The sequence below is a fragment of the Convolutriloba macropyga genome, unplaced genomic scaffold (assembly GCF_964194025.1).
Source record: "Convolutriloba macropyga unplaced genomic scaffold, txConMacr16.3 SCAFFOLD_4306, whole genome shotgun sequence".
In the NCBI taxonomy this organism is placed as follows: domain Eukaryota; kingdom Metazoa; phylum Xenacoelomorpha; order Acoela; family Convolutidae; genus Convolutriloba; species Convolutriloba macropyga.
In genome coordinates this window covers 1,214-21,544 of record NW_027451984.1, presented here as the reverse complement: position 1 = coordinate 21,544, position 20,331 = coordinate 1,214, and the positions used below count along the sequence as shown (strand labels likewise).

At 33.2% G+C, this 20,331-nt stretch overlaps 1 protein-coding gene across 1 annotated transcript; it reads right to left on the bottom strand.

Annotated features, from left to right (window-relative positions):
- Nucleotides 1-2,612: 2,612 nt before the first annotated feature.
- Nucleotides 2,613-19,790, bottom strand: LOC142357098 (uncharacterized; the record flags this gene model as incomplete). The annotated part of the gene is made up of 4 exons (XM_075408799.1): nucleotides 19,518-19,790; nucleotides 15,307-15,564; nucleotides 3,074-3,204; nucleotides 2,613-2,721 (listed from the first exon to the last, which is right to left on the bottom strand). Coding segments are annotated over exons 1-4 (610 nt in total), but the record flags the coding sequence as incomplete, so codon positions are not given.
- Between the last annotated feature and the right edge of the window lie 541 nt (nucleotides 19,791-20,331).

The following is a 20,331-nucleotide window of genomic DNA, read 5'->3' as shown; positions in this document are numbered from 1 at the left end:
TTGGCTATCGTGCCGTGGAAAACTAACTTTTTACGGCCTTGTAGGGCGCCATACTAAGTTTCGCATTCCATACTAAGTTTCGCAGTCTTTAAATATTCCTCTCAGTTGGTCAAACTGGGCATGGTCAATTCTGCTTCTACAAATTACAAACTGAAAATTAGACTATATCTGGTATACTAAAAATGGAAATGGTCTTGGAAATAGGAAAAAATGAGTGACTCCAGGAATAATAATTGTGACAAGCATAAAAACTGCATAACTCTTCTGAACGTTTGAAACACCCTCAGCCCCCTCTTCGCTTATAAACTGGGTAATCAGTTAGTGAACTTTAGTCGATTGGACCGCTGCAATCTTAGATAATTTTCCTCGGATCAGTGGTATCGAAACTTTGATACTTCAATTGCAGAGCTCATCAATTAGTTTCATTTCGGACTACCATATCTCAGCTTAAAAAATTTAAGGCGGCAGTTATATAATCTTTTCTGATAACTGTGACACTTAAATATGAACAACAGAATCCCTAACTGTTCCTCATTTCAGTCCGACTAGTGTAACAAGCACAACTAATTTCGGTTTTTACTCTACCACTGAATGTTTTGGATCATATAAGTACTGATGAATGTAAAATTGAACCGAAGAACAAAATAGTAATTTTTTTAACTTTAATTTAAAAAAAACAATTTTTCAACACTTTTTGTCCGCTAGGTATTTTATAAAGGTTAAAGAGACTACTGCTTTTTGACAATGGTTACACACTATTTACATTAATTAACTTACCTTCTTTGTTTCAATCGTTAACCTAATGCAACAAAAACAGGAACATAAGTGGTATTAACGAACTTGAGTTACCTTTAAGGCAAACAAAAATTAAAAAAGCAAAAACCAATAAACTTTTCCTCACTCACAGACTTTGAGACAATCTTGAGTATTCTATCTTTCTCTTCGATTTAAACATCAATTGCGAAAAGATTTTTTGGGTGATGAAAACGATATTACATGGAAGGACAGCTTATGAAATTTAACCCAAGGAATTAGTTTTATTTAATTTCATGGCTATCAATAATTGTAGATATAGCAACTACAGCCTTCCATAGTGATGGAATCGAGTCTATGATATTCCATCTCTGTAGATGATTGTTCGGTGTTTGATTGCCGGACTTAATACTTGTAGTGAATTTGCTCATTGAATTCGGGGATACAACTGATACTGAAAATTTCATTTTTCAGCTTGTATCTGACTTGCTCTTCGAATTCAAATAAGAAAAAAACAATCGATAGTAGTATCCTTATCTGTTCTCGTTAGGTCAGAGATCAGACCATGAACAACTGAACTTTGATGTTGCAAGTGTGATAATGAGTTTCGCAAATGCTAGAGAGTGTAATCGCTATTTTTCTTATTAGCAGCAATTGCACTTAATTTGTTGCAACTAATAAGCATAATTGTGTTCTGTTTCAATAAACCTAGATTGTACTAACTATTCATAGAAACTAAAAAAAATTTAATCCCTCTTTTTCCTTGTGTACAAATATAAGTTCATGATCGAGCTCCGGTGCCGTACCCTACACGACCTAGTCGTTCGGGAATAGCTATTTTATATGTTCTTTTTCATTCGCTGACTAATGAACTTATCTGTATAAAATAAGTGTTTATGTGATATTAACTTCCCCCTCATAATTATTAACTTGATTGTAAATTGGGAATATGTCATCAGTTGCTAACTTGAAAAAAAATTAATTCAATGTGATCACAAATTCAGTCATTAATGATATCCCATGTTGAGGTCCAGACCCAAATTTTCATGTGATCAGACTTTCCAGGCCAAAATTATCTCTGATCAGACTTTCCAGAAGGAAATTAACCCCGATCAGACTTTCCAGACACAAAGGGTCTCTGATCAGACTTTTCAGACCAAAGACGTTCTGATCAGATAATCTTCAGACCATGGTCCAGACTCAAATTCAGAACATTGCCCAGACTTTAATCAGACTATGGTCAGACTCAAGTGCGCTCGAAGAGGTTATGATCAGACCAAGTTGCGCTCGAAACTTTTATGGTCAGGCCCAGTTGCGCTCGCACCATTTAAGATCAGAGTGAAGCGCGCTCGAAACCGGTTCTGATCAGACTCAAGTGTGCTCGAAATTGTCTGATCAGAGACAGATTTTACATATGGACAAATGTTTTAATTTCGCTATAATATATTCATTTCATAAAAACTGATGTTTGTAGTATTTAATTTATCTAAGGAAAAATCAATTAAAAAAGTTTTGCTAAAGAAAAGGAAACCCAACTGTTGAGAATAAATTTTATTTAGTGTACCGCTTAGTGTATATTTCTGACTAAATGGATGTGTTTAGACAGCTTTCCATAAGAAACAATTGGGTCTGATCAGCTCAAATTTGTCACTGATCAGACCCAATTGCGTTCGAAATTATATCTGATCAGACCCAAGAACGCCCGAAGAAGTTATTTATCAGACCCAATTGCGCTCGAAGTTGCCTCTGATCGGACTCAAGTGCGCTCGAATCCGCCTATGATCAGACTTTTCAGACCAAATTGACCTCTGATCAGACCATCTCTAGACCATGGTCCAGACTTTTCAGACCAAATTTACCTCTGATAAGACCATCTCCAGACCATCGTTCAGACTGTATTGCGCTTGAACTTCCGTCCAGACCCTGTAATTTCGGTCTGTGAACACACAGGTGTGCGCTCGACTGGGTCTGATCATATGGTCATAATCTTGGTCATAATCCCATATGGTTATAACGTGCTCTACAGCACACCCAAAGTGGGTGCCATAAAAATACAGCGGTGGGCGAAATTTCGCCCACTGCTGTATTTTTATGGCAAAAAGGTCTATTTTAGGGATCCTTTCAAAATCCGTCCAAAAATCCGTCCAAAAGGTCTATTTTAGGGATCCTTTCTGTTAACAGAAAGGATCCCTAAAATAGACCTTTCGGACGGATTTTTGGACGGATTTTGAAAGGATCCCTAAAATAGACCTTTTGGACGAATTTTTGGACGGATTTTGAAAGGATCCCTAAAATAGACCTTTTGGACTGATTTTTTTACCTGCATGTGATTTCCGTTTCCTCTGTTTGCACTGCTCTCGAGAGCAGTTGAAACCCAAAATTGTTCTCTGGGCCCAGCAGCCAGACCACCCACCTTCTTGTACAACGGCATTAATCGCCTGTGACTACCCTCTGAAATAATAAAAATTACCCTTTTTACATCAACAAGTTCAATCAAAGAGCCGAATAAATACCCGTACCAGTTTCTAATCAAACAATATCTGTACCGGTTTCTAATCAAACAATATCCCGTGTTGAAAAATTTTCTCGTAATTATGTGAGAAATGCGCTCATTTTTTAAAAAATTCATCGCAAATACCTTAAATAATATTGTACATAATAAAATTTATACAATTATAGCCCTTAATTCAATGAACGATTTATTTATCAAATTTTTCCTATTTAATTTGTTTTTATTTTAGTAAACAGCTTGGTAAGAAAGGTACTAAAATTCGCTGAAAATTTTGAAAATTGAGCTCATTCATCACTCAAATTGTTCGCATTTAGCTAATTTTTTTGGAAAAAAATGTATTGCCGGGGAATGGCGCTGACACCCTGACCCGGGATATTTCCGCGCAGATTCTGTATTTTTGGGTTTTTCAGGTAACTTCCCCTAAATTTTTTTTTCCATATGAGTTTCTGCATTATCTAATCGTTTATAGCGCACGATATAGCCCACCGGAAGTATCGTCAATTCCAAATCAGTACTAAGCAAGTCTAATTAAAAGTCTTATTTTGTTTTTCAGTAAGGGGCAAGCCTAATTAAGTGTCTTAGAAGTCTGACCAAATGTTGACCAAGACTCGGATATCACTTGTAAGTTGATTCTCAAGTCAATTTCGGTTTTAAAAAATGGGGGAAAATTTCGAATTGCAAAAGTTTCTTAACGTGGCATTTTTTGGGATTTATTTCTGGCTATTTTCTCGTCGTCTTCAAAACTGATACCCAACTGATAGCAAAGGACAATAAACGGTACTATAGGACCCCGTTGGGCTCAATGTCGACAAAAATCTCAAATATTACTGAATTTTCTGAATACTCTATTGAAGGAAATGTTGTGAAAAAGACTGTGAGGATGCCTCTGTTGTAACGCCCAGTTTTGCAAAAAAAATGGAAATCAGAATGATCAAGTTTCAAAGGTAGTCGAAATGCGTCCTGAAAATCGATTGGACGATATAACTAAAGTGAACATAGTACCTCTCGCCGTTTGCCGATTGATACAAGAGACATTGCTCAGCTCTGTTAAAACTGATTGAGATTTTAGTACGTAGTGTATTATCTAAAAAAGGAGTATCCATATATTTTTAGCCAGTAAATTATTCCATATAAAAAGTTTCGAAGAAAGATGTAGAAGAAAAGACAAATCTAACGGATTTGGTTGTAGTTTTCTTTGTTACAGTTGGTTTTCTGTACACTTTCCACGCGTTTTGGCAATTTACTGACTGATTTTTTTAATCCGATTCCCGGTTGTTTCGAAGATTTCGAAAGCCATTTCTGTCAAACTTTGGCTTTTTCAAACGATTTCGAGACTAAATTCAAACAAAGACACTTATTTTTGACACTTAGTAGGCTAAATTAGGCCAATTTTATTTGGTCAGAGCCAATTTGACAAACTTTATGCGCCTATTTGAACCATTTTGTACATTTTCTCGGCTAATTTTGGTCTTAGTCTGGACCTCTTTTGACTAATTTTCGATAACTTATCCGCTAATTTTGTGTTCTCCAGTTCCATTATTGACCATTTGTTTTGTTCTTTGGACCTATTATGGATTTGCAGAGACTTCAATTTAGACTTACGAAGTCTTATCGAAGATTTGAATTTAGATTTGGCAGGTATTTGCTAAGATTTGAATTTATAATTGCCATGTGTTGCAAAGACTTATATTAAGAGTTGCCAAATCTTGGCCATGAATTGGGTTGAGGGTCCCAAGGTTTTAGCCAAGCAACATGATAATAGCGCTGAGTCTTTCATGAGTTTTCCAGAACGGAACAGGTAAAATTATTTTCTTTGCTAGTCTGGCGAGTCTTGCTTGTTACTTGGATAAAACTTGAAAATTGAATTACAAGTCAAAATTACTTTTTCAAAGAACAATTTTGAGTAAAAATTTGGGATTGAAAATCTTTTTCTAACGTTCAGCTTTTTCGTGATTAATTTTTGGCCATATTCCCGAGCTCTTCAAAACTGATTCCAAACTAATACCAGATAATAACAAACATCACTAGAAGACAACCGGAGTTCACAATGGCCACTTCAGTGGTTTTTGACTTGATTTCAGCCGTTTTGCAGCCATTTTATCGCTTTTGGCCCAATTTTGTCAAAAAATTAGTTATTTTGGTTATTAATTGAGATTTCAAACTAATATCTGGCTGTTTCAATAGAGAAAAACTCATGAGGGTGCCCCTGTTGTCAACAAAGGGCCCGGTTCTTCTAAAACTATTGAAATCTAAAAGATAAGCTTAAAAAGGTTGTCGAATTGCGTCCTGAAATTCGACCTGGGAACATAACGAAAGTAGACATAATTCCTATATGAGGGTGTCCGTCCGTTTACCGATTGATACATATCCAATGCTCGCCCTCGTTCCTCTCGATAGAGTATTTTCATTGAACGCAGTTTAGTTTCCAAAAAAAACAGTATCCATAGGCATTTGAAATTTTTTGAACAAAAGTGTAGAAAAAGCTATCGGATTTGGTTGTAAAACTATTAGTTACTGTTGGTTTTTTGTACAAATTCCTGGCGTTTTAAGGGAATATTCTGATTAATTTCTCTCAGTTTCTCTTCTATATTTGAGGATCTCAAAACCCATTTCATTCACACTTCGCCTATTTCAGACGATTTCACTCAAATCCTCGGCTATTTTAGACGATTTCCAGATCAGTTTCTGTCAAATTACCGGCTATTTTCGACAATTTGTAGGCCAAATTTGGCTGATTTTAATTGGCCAGAGCCAATTTACCAAATTTTATGCGCCTACTGGACCCAATTTCTACATTTTTTGGCTAATTTTGGCGTAGTCTGGACCTCTTTTGACTACTTTTTGATAATTTTTCGGCTAATTTTGTGTTCTTCGGTTCTATTTTTGGTCATTTGTGTCGTTCTTTGGACATATAATGGACTTGCGGATACTTTATTTTAGACATGTTCTATCCAAAATTTGGATTTAGACTTGGCAGATCTTTGGTAAGATTTGCATTTTGAATTGCCATGTATTGCCAAGACTTATATTATTATAGTCTTGGACATAAAATGTGTTCAAGCTCGCCAGGTTTGGGCCAGGACTTGAATTTAAATATGCAAGTCTTGACAAAGACGTGTTTTTAGACTACCAAGGGTAACAAGCGACATGATTACAGCGCTGAGTCTTTCATGAGTTTTTCGGAACGGAGCAGGTAAAATAATTTTCTTTACTAGTCTGGCAAGTCTTGCTCATGGCTTGGATAACACGTGCAAGTTGATTCCAAAGTCAAAATTAATATTTCAAAAACTGATTCCAAACTGATACGAGATATTAACAAACATCACTAGAGGACCGCGGGAGGGAAGCAGAGGACCGCAGAATGGCCCCCTCAAATTTTTACTAGTTGTTTTCAGCCTTTTCAGCCATATCAGTGCTTTGGACATTTTTTTCAAAAATTGAGTGATTTGGGTGAAAGTTTCAGATTTTAGACTAATTTCTGACTGTTTTAAAGGAGGAAAAGTCTTGAGACAATTATAGAAATCTGAATTATAAAGCTTCAAAATGTAGTCGAATTGCGTCCTTAATATCGATCGGGCAAAATACCGAAAACGGGCATAATTCATGGCGGTTCCAGCTCACCGATTGGTACAACAGCCAATACTGACATGTGTTAGTTTGGATTGAGTATTTTCAGTATATGTATTGTATTATCCAAAAAAAATGTAGTATCCATAGTTTTTAGCCAGCCATATAAAATGCTTCGAGAAAAACGCGTAAGCAAAGCTGAGGGATTTGTTTGAGGCGTTGTTTTTGAGTTCCTATTAGTTTGTTGGAGGGTTTCCCTTGTATTCTGACGATATTCCGACCAGTTTCTATCGTATACTTGTCTATTTTTGAAGACATCTCAACCAATGTCTCTCATTTTCCCGGCTAATTTGGTATTTTGGTTGATTTCCAAACTAATTTCAGATAAATTCCTGGATATTTTAGATATTTTCCAGACCAAATTCTGTCAATTAAATTGCCATTTTTTGCCTTATTTTAGAGTTTTCAATGCCCATTTTTGTCTAAAATTTGGCGTTTTCCGGACCTAACTTCTAAATTTTTTTGGCTAATTTTGGCCTGTTCCGGACCTCTTTTTGACTACTTTTGAGAATTTTTCGGTTAATTTCTGCGTTTTCCGGTTCTGTTTTTTCCTAATTTTGGCGTTTTTCGGACCTAATTGGACTTGCTAAGACTTGGATCTAGACTGCCAAGGGTAAAATTGACATGATCATAGCTCTGAATCAATCATGAAATAACAATTGTGATTAGACTTGCCCAGTACTGAAAACTACTTGGCGTTAGGTCCGGGATAGAACCACTAAACTGAGTTTTATGGACTAAGCTACAATTAATCTACTTATTGATAAAAATCGTTTACATTTTAGGCATTTAAATTTAGTTGAACGTAAATTTAACTTAAAGCTACTATAAATATACCATAAGCTGGCATTTCGTGGTGGAGAGCTTTAATTGAAAATACCAAATTTTTTAACAGAAAATTGTTAATCAGCTTTAGCATTTCTGAAGTTCCAGTCTGGTCTCGGTGGGAATGTGGAGAGTTGATAAACAAAACATGATGTGGTGTGTTGTTCGTAGTCATTAGATACAAGATCTGATTGACAATTTTTATTACGGTATTTTGTATTATTAACCCGTTATTTGAAGTTGGTTAATTAAAATTATTTGATATTACTTAGTTTTTATTATTACTCTCTGGACTTGAGTCTCAGACAATTTCAGCACTGAACTTGTATAGTCCAATTGTAAAAACGAAATTCAGTTCTGAAACATTGAATCTCAAGAAATTTTTTTTAAACTTCTAACTGGTAATTACTATAGTGGTACACACTATTTATACATAAGCTAGTGTGTAAGCAATTACCTCAAAGTCCATTTAGTTTAGAGATTACGACTTGATACGGAAATTAAAGGTTACAAGTACCCACTCATTTAAAGCAAAACCTTGTTGCATATAAAGCAAACCTTGTTGGCTGCAGTTAAGCTGATCATATTTTTTTTGGGTAATTTTTACTCAAAAAACAAGACTGGGCAGTGTACATTGCGACATAATCAGAGTACTGGCCATTCTAAAAAAACAAAACGACTTGAGGTAATTTTAGGCAATTTTAAACTGAATTCAGCGCTGACTTGGTGTAATTTTACGCAATTTTAAAGTGAATTAAAATATCTTCAAGAAATGATTATTAAAATAACCAATATTGCTAAACACAGCGGCGCGCTACAGGAAAATAGTCTTCCAGTCGATTCCAATTTTTTTGTAAAAATAACAATATTTTGCCAAAACTTTGCAAACTTGGCCTTGTGTAGAGATAGTTTGCAATTTTTTTTCACAAATTTGGCTTTATGGAGCAAAAATTCACTTTTAGTTGCAAATTTGGCATTGTTTTTAGTCTATTATAGGACAGTTCAGGAACTTTTCAGGTCTCCTGAAAGCCCCCAAGATTTGATGAGAACGTAAATAACACAAAATAGTTTTCCAATTTCAGTAAAACATGAGAACGTTCGATGAACCAGTTCTACTTTATTTTCTCAAAGTTGTTTGACAATAAACATGTGCCGTATCAACAAATAGCCAAATTTAATCAGCATTTCAATTACATATAGTCTCTTGAAATGTAGGTCATATCGGTTATAGATGTCAGACGTGCTTGCATGAACAGATAAAAAATTTGTACTTGAGATTGATTTTCAATGCATTTCATCCTAGTAATCAAATTGGGTTGTTGTATATATGATAAATACTGATGAAAAATATTTCATATCAAGTCTTAGTTAACTAAAGAACCAACAACAAAAAATGATCCAATGACATATTAAACTTATTAGGATCCAATGATCCCTAAAATATTAGCTTTTGTAACAGCTCATGGTTTTTTCAGGCTTTGACAAAGTGTTTTTAAAAAAATATAGTGTGTTCTTGTGTTTTGCCTGCACTTATTTTGCGTTCTCAAAATTTATCGCATTTACCGAAAAATTCAATTGGCTTTTTCGGTTGGTTCAATTATAACTGATCCTTGCTTTGAGTTGTTATTCATCTTATATCATATCTCTTTCTGCAGCTTACTCTCAGTGAAGACAGCTCAATCCTTTTCTAATTGAAAATTTGTTCAATGGTTTTATTTCCAAATTATGGTTGCTTGGTTTTGGTATCACGATTTTTCAATAACCAAACGTACTGTTTGCTAGTTTTTGAGTGTTATTTTGCGTGCCTGACAAATTATAACATTTTTTGAGGTCCAATTGACATTCAAAGAATGCACAAGGGAAAAGTCTTAAGGTTCTTGGTGGATATTTTATGATTTGGAGGTCTGCGCCAATTTTCTTTTGCAATGCTATTTAAAAGTTTACATGTGTTTATCGTTCGTTTATGAAAGATCTCAAATGGCGTCTTTGAAACGTAACAATGAGCACAATGAACAATTTAAAAACTTAATTTTTTAGCTAATGGTTTATATGACTTTCGAATGAATTATTCGCAAGAAGTAAAAGCATTATTAAAACTTCCCCGTGTTTTTTTATATTCTGTATTATCTAACTTAGTCCCCTTATTGATAGGTCTCATCTAACTTTCAGAGAGCGAAATAATAACTATTTTGTTGGCTATGTCTTTTGCCTTTTGCTTTCAGGGCCTAAACAACGTTTTCAAAATTTTTATATTTTTTTTCTATACCAACCTATCTTTGATGTTGTTTTTTTCCCTTCGAAAGAGAACCCATTGACATGGATAATTATGTGAGGCCCAAGTAAGATAATAAACTGCTTGAACAATTCATCATAGTTTTTAAGGATATCATACTTTTGTCTGGGTCAATTTTGTGGTTTCTTAGAAATTTTCATTATTTTTAAATTGCGGCCTTGTTTGTTGTCATTTGCAGACTCTTGACTTGGTCTCACTATTAAGAACCCAATTCTATACCCAATGGGTTGCAATTTAATCTGTTTTTGTTTTTAGTTGAAAGCTTAAGGTTTTCACGGCTTTTGAGATTATTTCTTTAAAAAAAAATCAAAATGTTTTTGAGCTTTGTTACCCTTTGTTTTCTTTCTAGCTAGTAAGATCCAATCTTATAGCTCATTTGTTTTCAATTTTTGGTTTCTTGGCTGCGGAATTACGCATTTTCAGTTAGAAACATGTGTTTTTGTATCTCCGAATTTTGGGGGTCCTTCTTTGTTTCCTTGCCAAAATGTTAAACTAATCTGTTTATTTTGAGGTCCCATTGGCGTTGACAGAGTTCAGAATTGAATTAATTGTTTGTTCTCAACCAATAGATTACCATTTTAACGGACGCGACACCGCGTTTTTGCTAAACTAATTGAATTACTTTTACCTGTTTATGTCGTCTTTTTTGTAGTTGAAAGTCATAATCTGAATAATGACAGGTCTGAATCGCTTTCCGAAGAGGTATAAATTAAAGGGTTTCAATTTTGTCCTCATTTATTCATCAAGAGTTATAATTGAAATTTTTATAGATCTCAGTTGACTCCAAATCAGTTGTTTTTAGTCACTCAGAATTTAATGGTTTTCGAAAATGAAATTTTATTTGTGAATGTATCCTTTTCTGCTGTTTTTGATTGTTTGTTTTAGTTTTGGATTTTGTTAGTTGATTTGTTTGTTGTTGTTTCCTATAAGTATATACAAATAGTTTTTACCGCAATTATTTTTTTACTGTTAAGTTTGTCTTGTCTCATTGTCTCCTTAATGGCAACTTTCATGGGCGTCTAATGAGGTGTTATTTTATTCATTTAGTGGTTTGTTGAACATAATGCGAATCTTTGAAATTTTTCAAGCTCTTCCTCATTTGCTGGATCATTAGATCAGTATTGCAGATGAGCGGGGTAAGAAAATTATGTGCGAACATAACTTGTTTGCTTTGCCTTTCTAATCCTTGACAGCTTGTTTCTGGATCATACATTTTATTCATCCACAAATTCTCGCACTCTCATTTTTTCAAAGATGCGGGGATTGCGCAACCCAATTAGCCGTCAGCATTATTACTTAACTTAATAAGAGGGAAAACAGTTATCTGGCTCAAATAATTCATCTTTTCTGACATTTTGAAATTGAAGATGATAATTAATTATTTATGCAGACACACATGAAAAACTTTTAGTAATCCAATTGTCAGAAGCACAATTTGATAATCCTAATTCAACAAATTATTTGCTGTTGTGACTGTCTTCCCACTTTTAGATTCGTTTTAACAACGGATAAGAAAAAAAATCTTCTATTGTTTTTTTAGTATTTTCAGGTGAATTTTTAGCTGCATTTACGGTGTTTGAATTTGTATTATCAATTATCAATTATTATGGGGCTAAAGCTTACTGAATCATTGTTACTTTCATAGAATCTTTCGAAACACAATTTTATTTTATAAGAAGTCTTGGTCAACTTTGTAAAAATCACCAATAAACTAGCAGAAACAAGAATGTTGTCAAAACACGTTTTTACACCCGAGGCCAAAAGTCGTTTCGCGGATATTAATTAGTTTTTATAATTACTCTCTGGACTTGAGTCTCAGAAAATTTCAGCGCTGAAATTATATATTTCAATTGTAAAAACGAAATTCAGTTCTGAAACATTGAATCTCAAGAAACATTTTTTAAGCTCCTAACTGGTAATTGCTATAGTAGTAAAAACTATTTATACAAAGGCTAGTGTGTAAGCAATTAACACAAAGCCCGTTTAGCTTAGAGTTTACGACTTGATACAGATATTAAAGGTTACAAGTACCCACTCCGAGTTGCATATAAAGCAAACCTTGTTGGCTGCAGTTAAGCTGATCATAATTTTTGTTGGGTAATTTTTACTCAAAAATTAAGACTGGGCAGTGTACATTGCGGCATGATCAGAGTAATGGCGCTTCTAAAAGATCAGACTTTTTAAAGACTGATTCAGCGCTGATTTGATGCAATATTACGCAATTTTAGACTGAATTCAGCGATGACTTGGTGTAATTTTACGCAATTTTAAACTGAATTAAGATATCTCCAAGAAATGATTATAAAAATAACCATTGTTGCTAAACATAGCAGCGCGCGACAGGAAAATACTGTTCCGGTCGATTCCAAATTGTTTTAAAATTAACAATTTTTTGCCAAAACTTTGCAAACCTGGCCTTGTGGAGACATAATTTGCAATTTTTTTTTCACAAAGTTGGCTTTATGGATCAAATATATGCAACTAGTTGAAAATTTGGCATTGGTTTTGGTCTAGTATGGGGCAGTTCAGGAGCTTTTCAGGTCTCCTTAAAGCCCCCAAATTTTCATGAAAACGTAAATAAAACGAAATGGTTTTCTATTTTCAGTAAAAATTGAGAAAGTTTGATAAACCAGTTCTACTTTGTTTTTCTAAATTGTTTGACAATAAACGTGTGCGGGTATCAGCAAATAGCCAACATTAATCAGCATTTCAATTACATATATTTTCTTGAAAATTAGCTCATATCGGTTATAGATGGCAGACGTTCTTGTATGAACAGATAAAAAATTGTTACTTGAGATTGATTTTCAATGCATTTCATCCTATTAATTAAAACACTTAGTTCGATTTAAAATTTGATGAAGTCGTTAGTTGAAAAGCTGAAAAACTCTCAATTAAAATAAAATTATGGTCTTGCTTATTTAATTTTTGCGTTATGCAGCTCATTTTTAGCACACTTTTTTCAGAAGTTTCCTCATATCGGGTTAATATATTCTGATCTTAACACACTGCATGCTCTTGTAAATATCAACCTGAAGTTAATCAAACTCAAAATGTATAGACAGTAAATTGATGATGTTCTAGATAGGAGAATTGACTTATGTACGAACTTATTCTAGTTGGCTTATGCTAGTTCTTATCGCTTTTTGTCTATAAATTGGACGTTATAGAAAGATCTGATCTAGATATATGGAGACTTAGTATCAACACTTAATTTGAAACCATCTTCTCACTAATGTATCCATAGTTTTCTTTGGCATTGTTTTTGGTCGAGTATGGTACAGTTCAGGAACATTTCAGGTCTCCTAGTTTTCTAGTTTTCTAGTTTCAGTAAAATTTGAGAACGTTTGATGAACCAATTCAACTTTATTTTTCAAATTTTTTGACAATAAACGTTGCCGGTATCAACAAATAGCCAAATTTACTCAGCATTTCAGTTAAAAAAATTTTCTTGAGAATTAGCTCATATCGGTTATAGATGGCAGACTTGCTTGTATGAACAGATAAAAAATTGTTACTTGAGATTGATTTTCAGTGCATTACATTCTATTAAATAAAAACCACAATTCGAATAAAAAGTTATTGATGTCGTTGTTTGAAAAGTTGACAAACTCTCAATTAAAATAAAAATAAAGTCTTGCTCATTTAATTTTGCGTTGTGCAGCTCATTATGTACAAACTTTTTCTAGTTGACTTATGCTAGTTCTTATCGCTTTTTGTCTATAAATTGGACGTTATAGCAAGATCTGATCTAGATATGTGGAGACTTATTATCAACACTTACTTTGAAACCACCGTCTCACTAATATATCCATAGGTTTCTTCGGCATTGTTTTTGCTCTAGTATGGTACTGTTCAAGATTTTTTCAGGTCTCCTGCAAGCCCCAAATTTTGATGAAAACGTAAATAACTCAAAAAGGGGGTTCCAATGTCAGTAAATTATATGAGAAAGTTTGATGAACCAGTTCTACTTTATTTTCTCAAAGTTGTTTGACAATAAACGTGTGCCGTATCAACAAATAGCCAAATTTAATTAGCATTTCAATTACAAATACTTTCTTGAAATTTAGATCATATCGGTTATAGATGGCAGACGTGCTTGTTTGAACTGATAAAAAATGGTTACATGGGATTGATTTTCAATGCATTTCATCCTATTAATCAAAACACCTAGTTCGAATAACAATTTGATGATGTCTTTGATTGAAAATTGAAAAACTCTCAAATAAAATAAAACATAGTCTTGCTCATTTAATTTTGCGTTATGCAGCTCATTTTCAACACACTTTTTTCAAAATTTTCCTCAAATTGGGTTAAGATATTTTGATCTTAATACTCTCTGCATGCCCTTGTAAAAATCCACCTAAAGTTAATCAAAATCGATATGTATAGACAGTAAATTGATGATGTTCTAGATAGGAGATTTGACTTATGTACGAACTTATGCTAGTTGACTTATGCTAGTTCTTATCGATTTTTGTCTATAAATTGGACGTTATATCAAGATCTAATCTAGATATGTGGAGACTTATTATCAACACTTACTTTGAAACCATCTTCTCACTAATATATCCATAGTTTTCTTTGGCATTGTTTTTGGTCTAGTATGGTACAGTTCAGGAACTTTTCAGGTCTCCGGAAAGCCCCAAATTTTGGTGCAAACGTAAATAACACAAAAGGTTTTCTAGTTTCAGTAAAATATGAGAACGTTTGATGAACCAGTTCTACTTTATTTTCTCAAAATTGTTTGAAAATAAACGTGTGCAACAAATAGCTAAATTTAATCAGCTTTTCAATTACAAATACTTTCTTGAAAATTAGCTCATATCGGTTATAGATGACAGACGTGCTTGTTTGAACAGATAAAAAATTGTTACTTGAGATTGATTTTCAATGCATTTCATCCAATTAATTAAAATTAATGATGTCGTTGGTTGAAAAGTTGAAAAACTCTCAATAAAAATAAAATTATAGTGAAAATATCTTTTCACTAATATATCCATGGTTTTCTTTTGAAGCAAATCAAGTTCTTTTATTGGTGTATCAATTTTCGCTTCGTTGTTGAAGATGAGCTAACTTAACGTCAATCTTATATCCTCTGATCACTTTCAACGCATTTACCACAACATTGTGTAAGAAAATTGATATAAATCGTTTTCTAACTTGTCATTTCTTGCTAACTACCGCTTATCTTGCATATTTTTGAGTGTAATTCTCTTTACGTATCAAAACGGGCTCATTCTTTTTTTTAGCTCAAGTCTCTCGAAATCATTGAAAAAATTAATTATAAACTTACGCCATGCAATTATTGCTGAAAATTTGTTTATGGAAGCTCCTGGGAAGTTTTTATCCATGTGGTAGTACACGAAACACTGAAATGAAATTTGACATCTTTTCCGGAAATCCGAAGTTGGCCTTGGACCCGAAGAATGATATGCGCCGTTTTCAAATGCTAAAACGGCGATTGATAAATTGAGTTGTTCTTCAGGACTGAAGGCCATATCACGCCAAATCTTGTTAAATGACGTGGCATTTGGTAAAAGTCGATAAAAAACTGCGGCACAAATATTTCAATAACAACAAGTCAATGAAATTGGTGCTCAGTGGCATTGTTGAAAAATACAAGTCTGGGGTTTTTATTTTGCTGAAAGGTTTCCTCACTGAAAAGTACTTTAAGGCTTTTCAGATCCTGAAATTCAGCTGACTTGAATTTAAAATCGTTGCAACCTCGCGTTAGTTTAGAATTCGTCGTTTATGAACGTAAGAATAATATTGCTATGTTTTGTTTTAGACAATGACGACAAAAGCACGTCTGTTTTTTTTCTTCCGTTACGTTCGGTTTTTAAACTCAGGTTAGGTTGCTATGTTCGGTTTTAGACGTAAGAGAACCAATAGTATGTCCGGTTTACAGTATTTGGTATTCTAAAGCTTTTTGGTTAAGTACCGTTGGTTTTGATTGTAAAAAAAAGGTCTGAAATGATAACGCATTCAAGCTCAACAAGTCTCTTAAATTTTCGACCTCAAAAAAAACGAAACGTTCATAATTGCTCAATTAGTTTTTATATGAGCTGAAGAAAAAAACAATCATTTTTCCTTTTACGAAGAAATTTTCTCGAAGAAGTAAATTCGACACTCCTGTGGTTCGCAAATTATCCCTAAATTTTGAAAGCATTTTAAATATTAAAATTCAAGCAAACTTAATGACAATTTGTTACGTCTTGAAACCAAATGCACTAAACCTTTCTTCCGTTTGAAACCAAACATACCAAATCTAAGTAATCGAACATACTGACGATTATCTTACCTCCAAAACGAAAAGCGAACACATCGAATCCAAGAGACCAAACTTACAGACGATTACTAACCATTGAAACTAAACATACCAAACAACTCCTGGGTCGCTTATGTTTTGTTTTCTGGAGCAGGGAACTAGCTTTTCTAGTTTTCTGATTAAAAAAATAAGACGTTCAAAAAAGGTTTTATTTGATTTTTTTTTTCAAATTAAAAAAAATTGATTTTCTAAATGGAGATTCTTCTATTTACTTTTTGCCTGTAGCTCTAACATCGTCGTCTTTCTACGCTTTCTAATATTATTTTACCTTTAAGGTCAGGCGTTGTTCATTTCAACCCAGGACTGATTTTTGAAAACTTTGTAGAAGCTGGTCTTCGAGTTATCTTTTTTATCTCATATGAACTGTCAGAGCTTGAAAAAAAAGCGCAAACAAATTGCAGAAAGTTGTTTTTAACTACCTGGTACTGGCAAACAGATTTTCAGTTGTCTTGTGGTAACAGATTATGAAGAAATACTTGAAGTTTGCAATTGAACTGGTCTCAACAAAAATGAAAATGAGTAAACGGTAAATGTTTGATTGATCCCTGACTTGGAAGTTCTTAACTTAGACGATCTAACCAAGTGTTGCGATAAATCACGCTCATCAGTGATTTATATGAAAAAACGATAGCGTGTTCCATATATGTTCAAATTTTTTCTTTGCCAGTGAGTACATAATTCCATCAAATAATTTAAAGATTAATTAGTCTACAATTTTCGAGACCTTTCGTATCGTGCCAAGTTTGACAACCTGTATCTTTTGAAGCCAGGTCAGCAGCAACGTTTCTAAGGTCAAACTAATACAAAAATATTGAAATCATTGGGATCTCGCAGGAAACAGATTGAGGAAAGTTTTGTTTGGACAGAAAACTGAAAAAAAAGAATCAAATTAAAAAAAATTGTTTCCAATGACTAAAGGTTTCTGCAAATTCCCAATACAAAATATGCTATATTTTGAAAAAACAAAAGGGTTATATTTAATTTATTTATTTCACAAACCATATCTGCGATAGATCCAAATTTATACAAAAAGTTTGTAATTAGCTATTTTGATACTTCCTTTTAAATAAAATCAGAAACGCTGCTCGAAACAAAAATATTCTCATGTTGAATTATTGGTTAAAATCAAAACGAAGAGTTTGGAAGCAAATTTTGAAACTTTTCTTCTAGAGTATTGTTTTTACATTGACTAATTATGTTTTTTACGGTAAGACTTTCAATTGATAGAAATGCTACTGCAAACTTATAGTTCATCTGCCTTGAAACAAAAGAATTGTTTTTCCAAATTGTCGATTCTCCTCCTTAACAAATATATCTTAAGCAGGTAACGGGGTGTCAACAATTTCAATTTTGTGAGTTTTGAAGGTAATATAATGGATTAATCGAAACAATAAAATTTTGGTTTCCTTTTTTGGATGAAAAAGGTTTCGGTGAGTTTGTGGCCTCGCTCGTTTTCCAGAGTTTTTTTAATATTTATTTTTCTACAAAACAGATTTTTATTCAAAAACACGAAAACACATCAGCAAGTATTTGTAAGAGGCCAAGTGTCGCCAGTGTACTGTTGTAGAAACGACCTTCAAAACATTATTAAACACAGTGAAAGATCTCTGGTCTACCAATATCAGTCAGCACGATTTTAAATAGTAATTGTGTAAAGTCTTTTCAAAATATTTTTTAATTGAATTAAGATTTTGCTGTTTATATTCATTGTAGAAGTTCGCAATTATTCGCTCATTGTAAGCTTTTCCTTTTCTTTGATATTACGGTATGGTTTATGTATTTTACCTTTTGAAAAAATCAAAAAATCGTTGTCTCATAAACTGTTGAAGTTAAATTAATTTATATTGCCAGCAATAACACACATGTCAATTTTTCCAAAACACCCCACAAAAATTGTTCTTCGGATCTTTGCCAACACTTAACTTTTTTTCGTTTTCAGTTTTCATAGTCCTAGATGGTTCTAATTGTATTCAGCACCACTAGGATGAGCAATTTTTAAAATCTGAATTAACTAACAGCTAAAAAATAATTGTTTGTTGTCTATTAATTCATTTTTAAGCAAATGTGATGTGAGAGCAAAACGCAATATTGGCAACAGATGTCCAAGATTGCCGACAACAAAACTTGCACCAGTTTTTCCAACTGTTCGTATGTTTTTTCAATGCTAATTTTATTCATAAATTCTTGCGAAGTCTGATTGTTCGTTTTTGTGTTTTTACTGGATTTCAGCTGTGAAATTACTTTTTTGTTGCTTTTATAATGAACTGAATATCTGCTTCAACTGCTATGGTAAAGTGGACCATCCTCAGTTTCGCATTTTGTTTCAATTAAGTTTTGATTTTTTTGTCAGGTTATTCAACTTTTTTTTTATTTTATTGTCACCATTTCGTAACTTTTATTGTTGTCGAGTGAGAAAAAAATAAAATAAACATATATTGGGCTGTTCGAGTTTTCAATCAAATAAAATTCTACTTCACGGTACGCTTCTTGCTGAAGCAATTTACAAGGCTTAGTGAGTGTATTTCAGACTGGTTCTCAAAGTTCGTTACCTTAAGTCAGTCGGAAAAATTTATAATTTCTATTTCAGCTAGCGTTTTGTTCCAATACTTTTTGAAAGAGATGGTTCGATATTGACTGCAAAAGCACATTTCTAATGTTTCCTGTTTTCTACATATACTATTGTTAAAAATAAAATGAAGAAAAAACGTAGAAAAATTGAGGTGCTTTTACTTGCATTTTCTTAACTTCGAGCTTGAAAGCATAAAGTGGAAGCTTTCGTCATTTATAATCTCGACTAGAGAATTGGGAATCGAAAAAATTTGTATTATTGGTGTATTATTTGTATTTGGCGTTATTTTCTCCTTTAACTCAGAGACAATTCAGAAATTTATTTGGATCTGTATCTGATTCGGAGGAATTCAGTGAACACTGGTTCTGAATTTAGATCTGATTCGGAAATTTTAAGAATTACAGTAGGCATTGTTCTGAAAAATTCTGATTCATTACTCAAATCTAAACTTTCTCTGAAAATGTTATAATTCAGTACTGATACTTACTGGAACTAGGAAACATGATTTTGATATTACGAAAAAAATGTTGTCAAAATCAAATATACTTAGGCAACTTTTGAGTTCAAGTAAAGTAAATACTTTTTGTTGTTATTGAACGATTCGAACCATCTGAGCGCCCTATTCCGCCATATAAGCTGACGACGAGGATAACAATTATCGCTATGATGACAAGAATGACTAATTTTTTATGCAGAATGTTTCCAATTCCTGAAGACATTTCGGAAAGTTAGGTGTAAAGTAAAAAGATTGTTGTTATAAGTTAAACAAGGTAAGTGTCATGTTTTTGTAAAAGAACAGCGTTGTGTAGTATGTATAAAGTTTATGTAATATTAACGCCAAGATTCAACTCGCGTGTAGTTGATAAAAAAGTTTTGGCAAGGTTAAATACATCTGAAAAATTCATCTTCAGTAGTGGTCTTGTTTTATTTAAATCGTTAGTCATCAAGTCTAGTATACTATTTATTATGCTTTATAAGATTTATAATGACGATATAAAGAGCCATTTATAATTTTCGAACACGCTGCATTACCTGTGATATTTATAACTATAGTTATAAATATCACGGGTAGTGATCAGTGTTCGAAAATTACTTTAACATTCTTTAGTGTGTAACAAGACAGGAAAATTAATCTTGAGACCAAAAAATTGTTTTTACAACCAAAACAAATAGGCTCAAAGTTCATAGGTAGGAGGTAATTTTTTTAGTATCTTTTAGTATACTAGTTTCCAGGAAAACTGAAGCAACTATGTCATTTTCTAAAAATGGCAGAAAACCTGAAGTTCCAAGATCAAGCACCCGGTCTTTTTAAAAATTAATAATAGAAGAATTGAGCTCTTCTCAAAAGACGCCTAGAAAACCGACTTAAAGAAACAATTGCAATAGTAATGAGGGCAACGATAGCTTTTGCTGCAGACCTG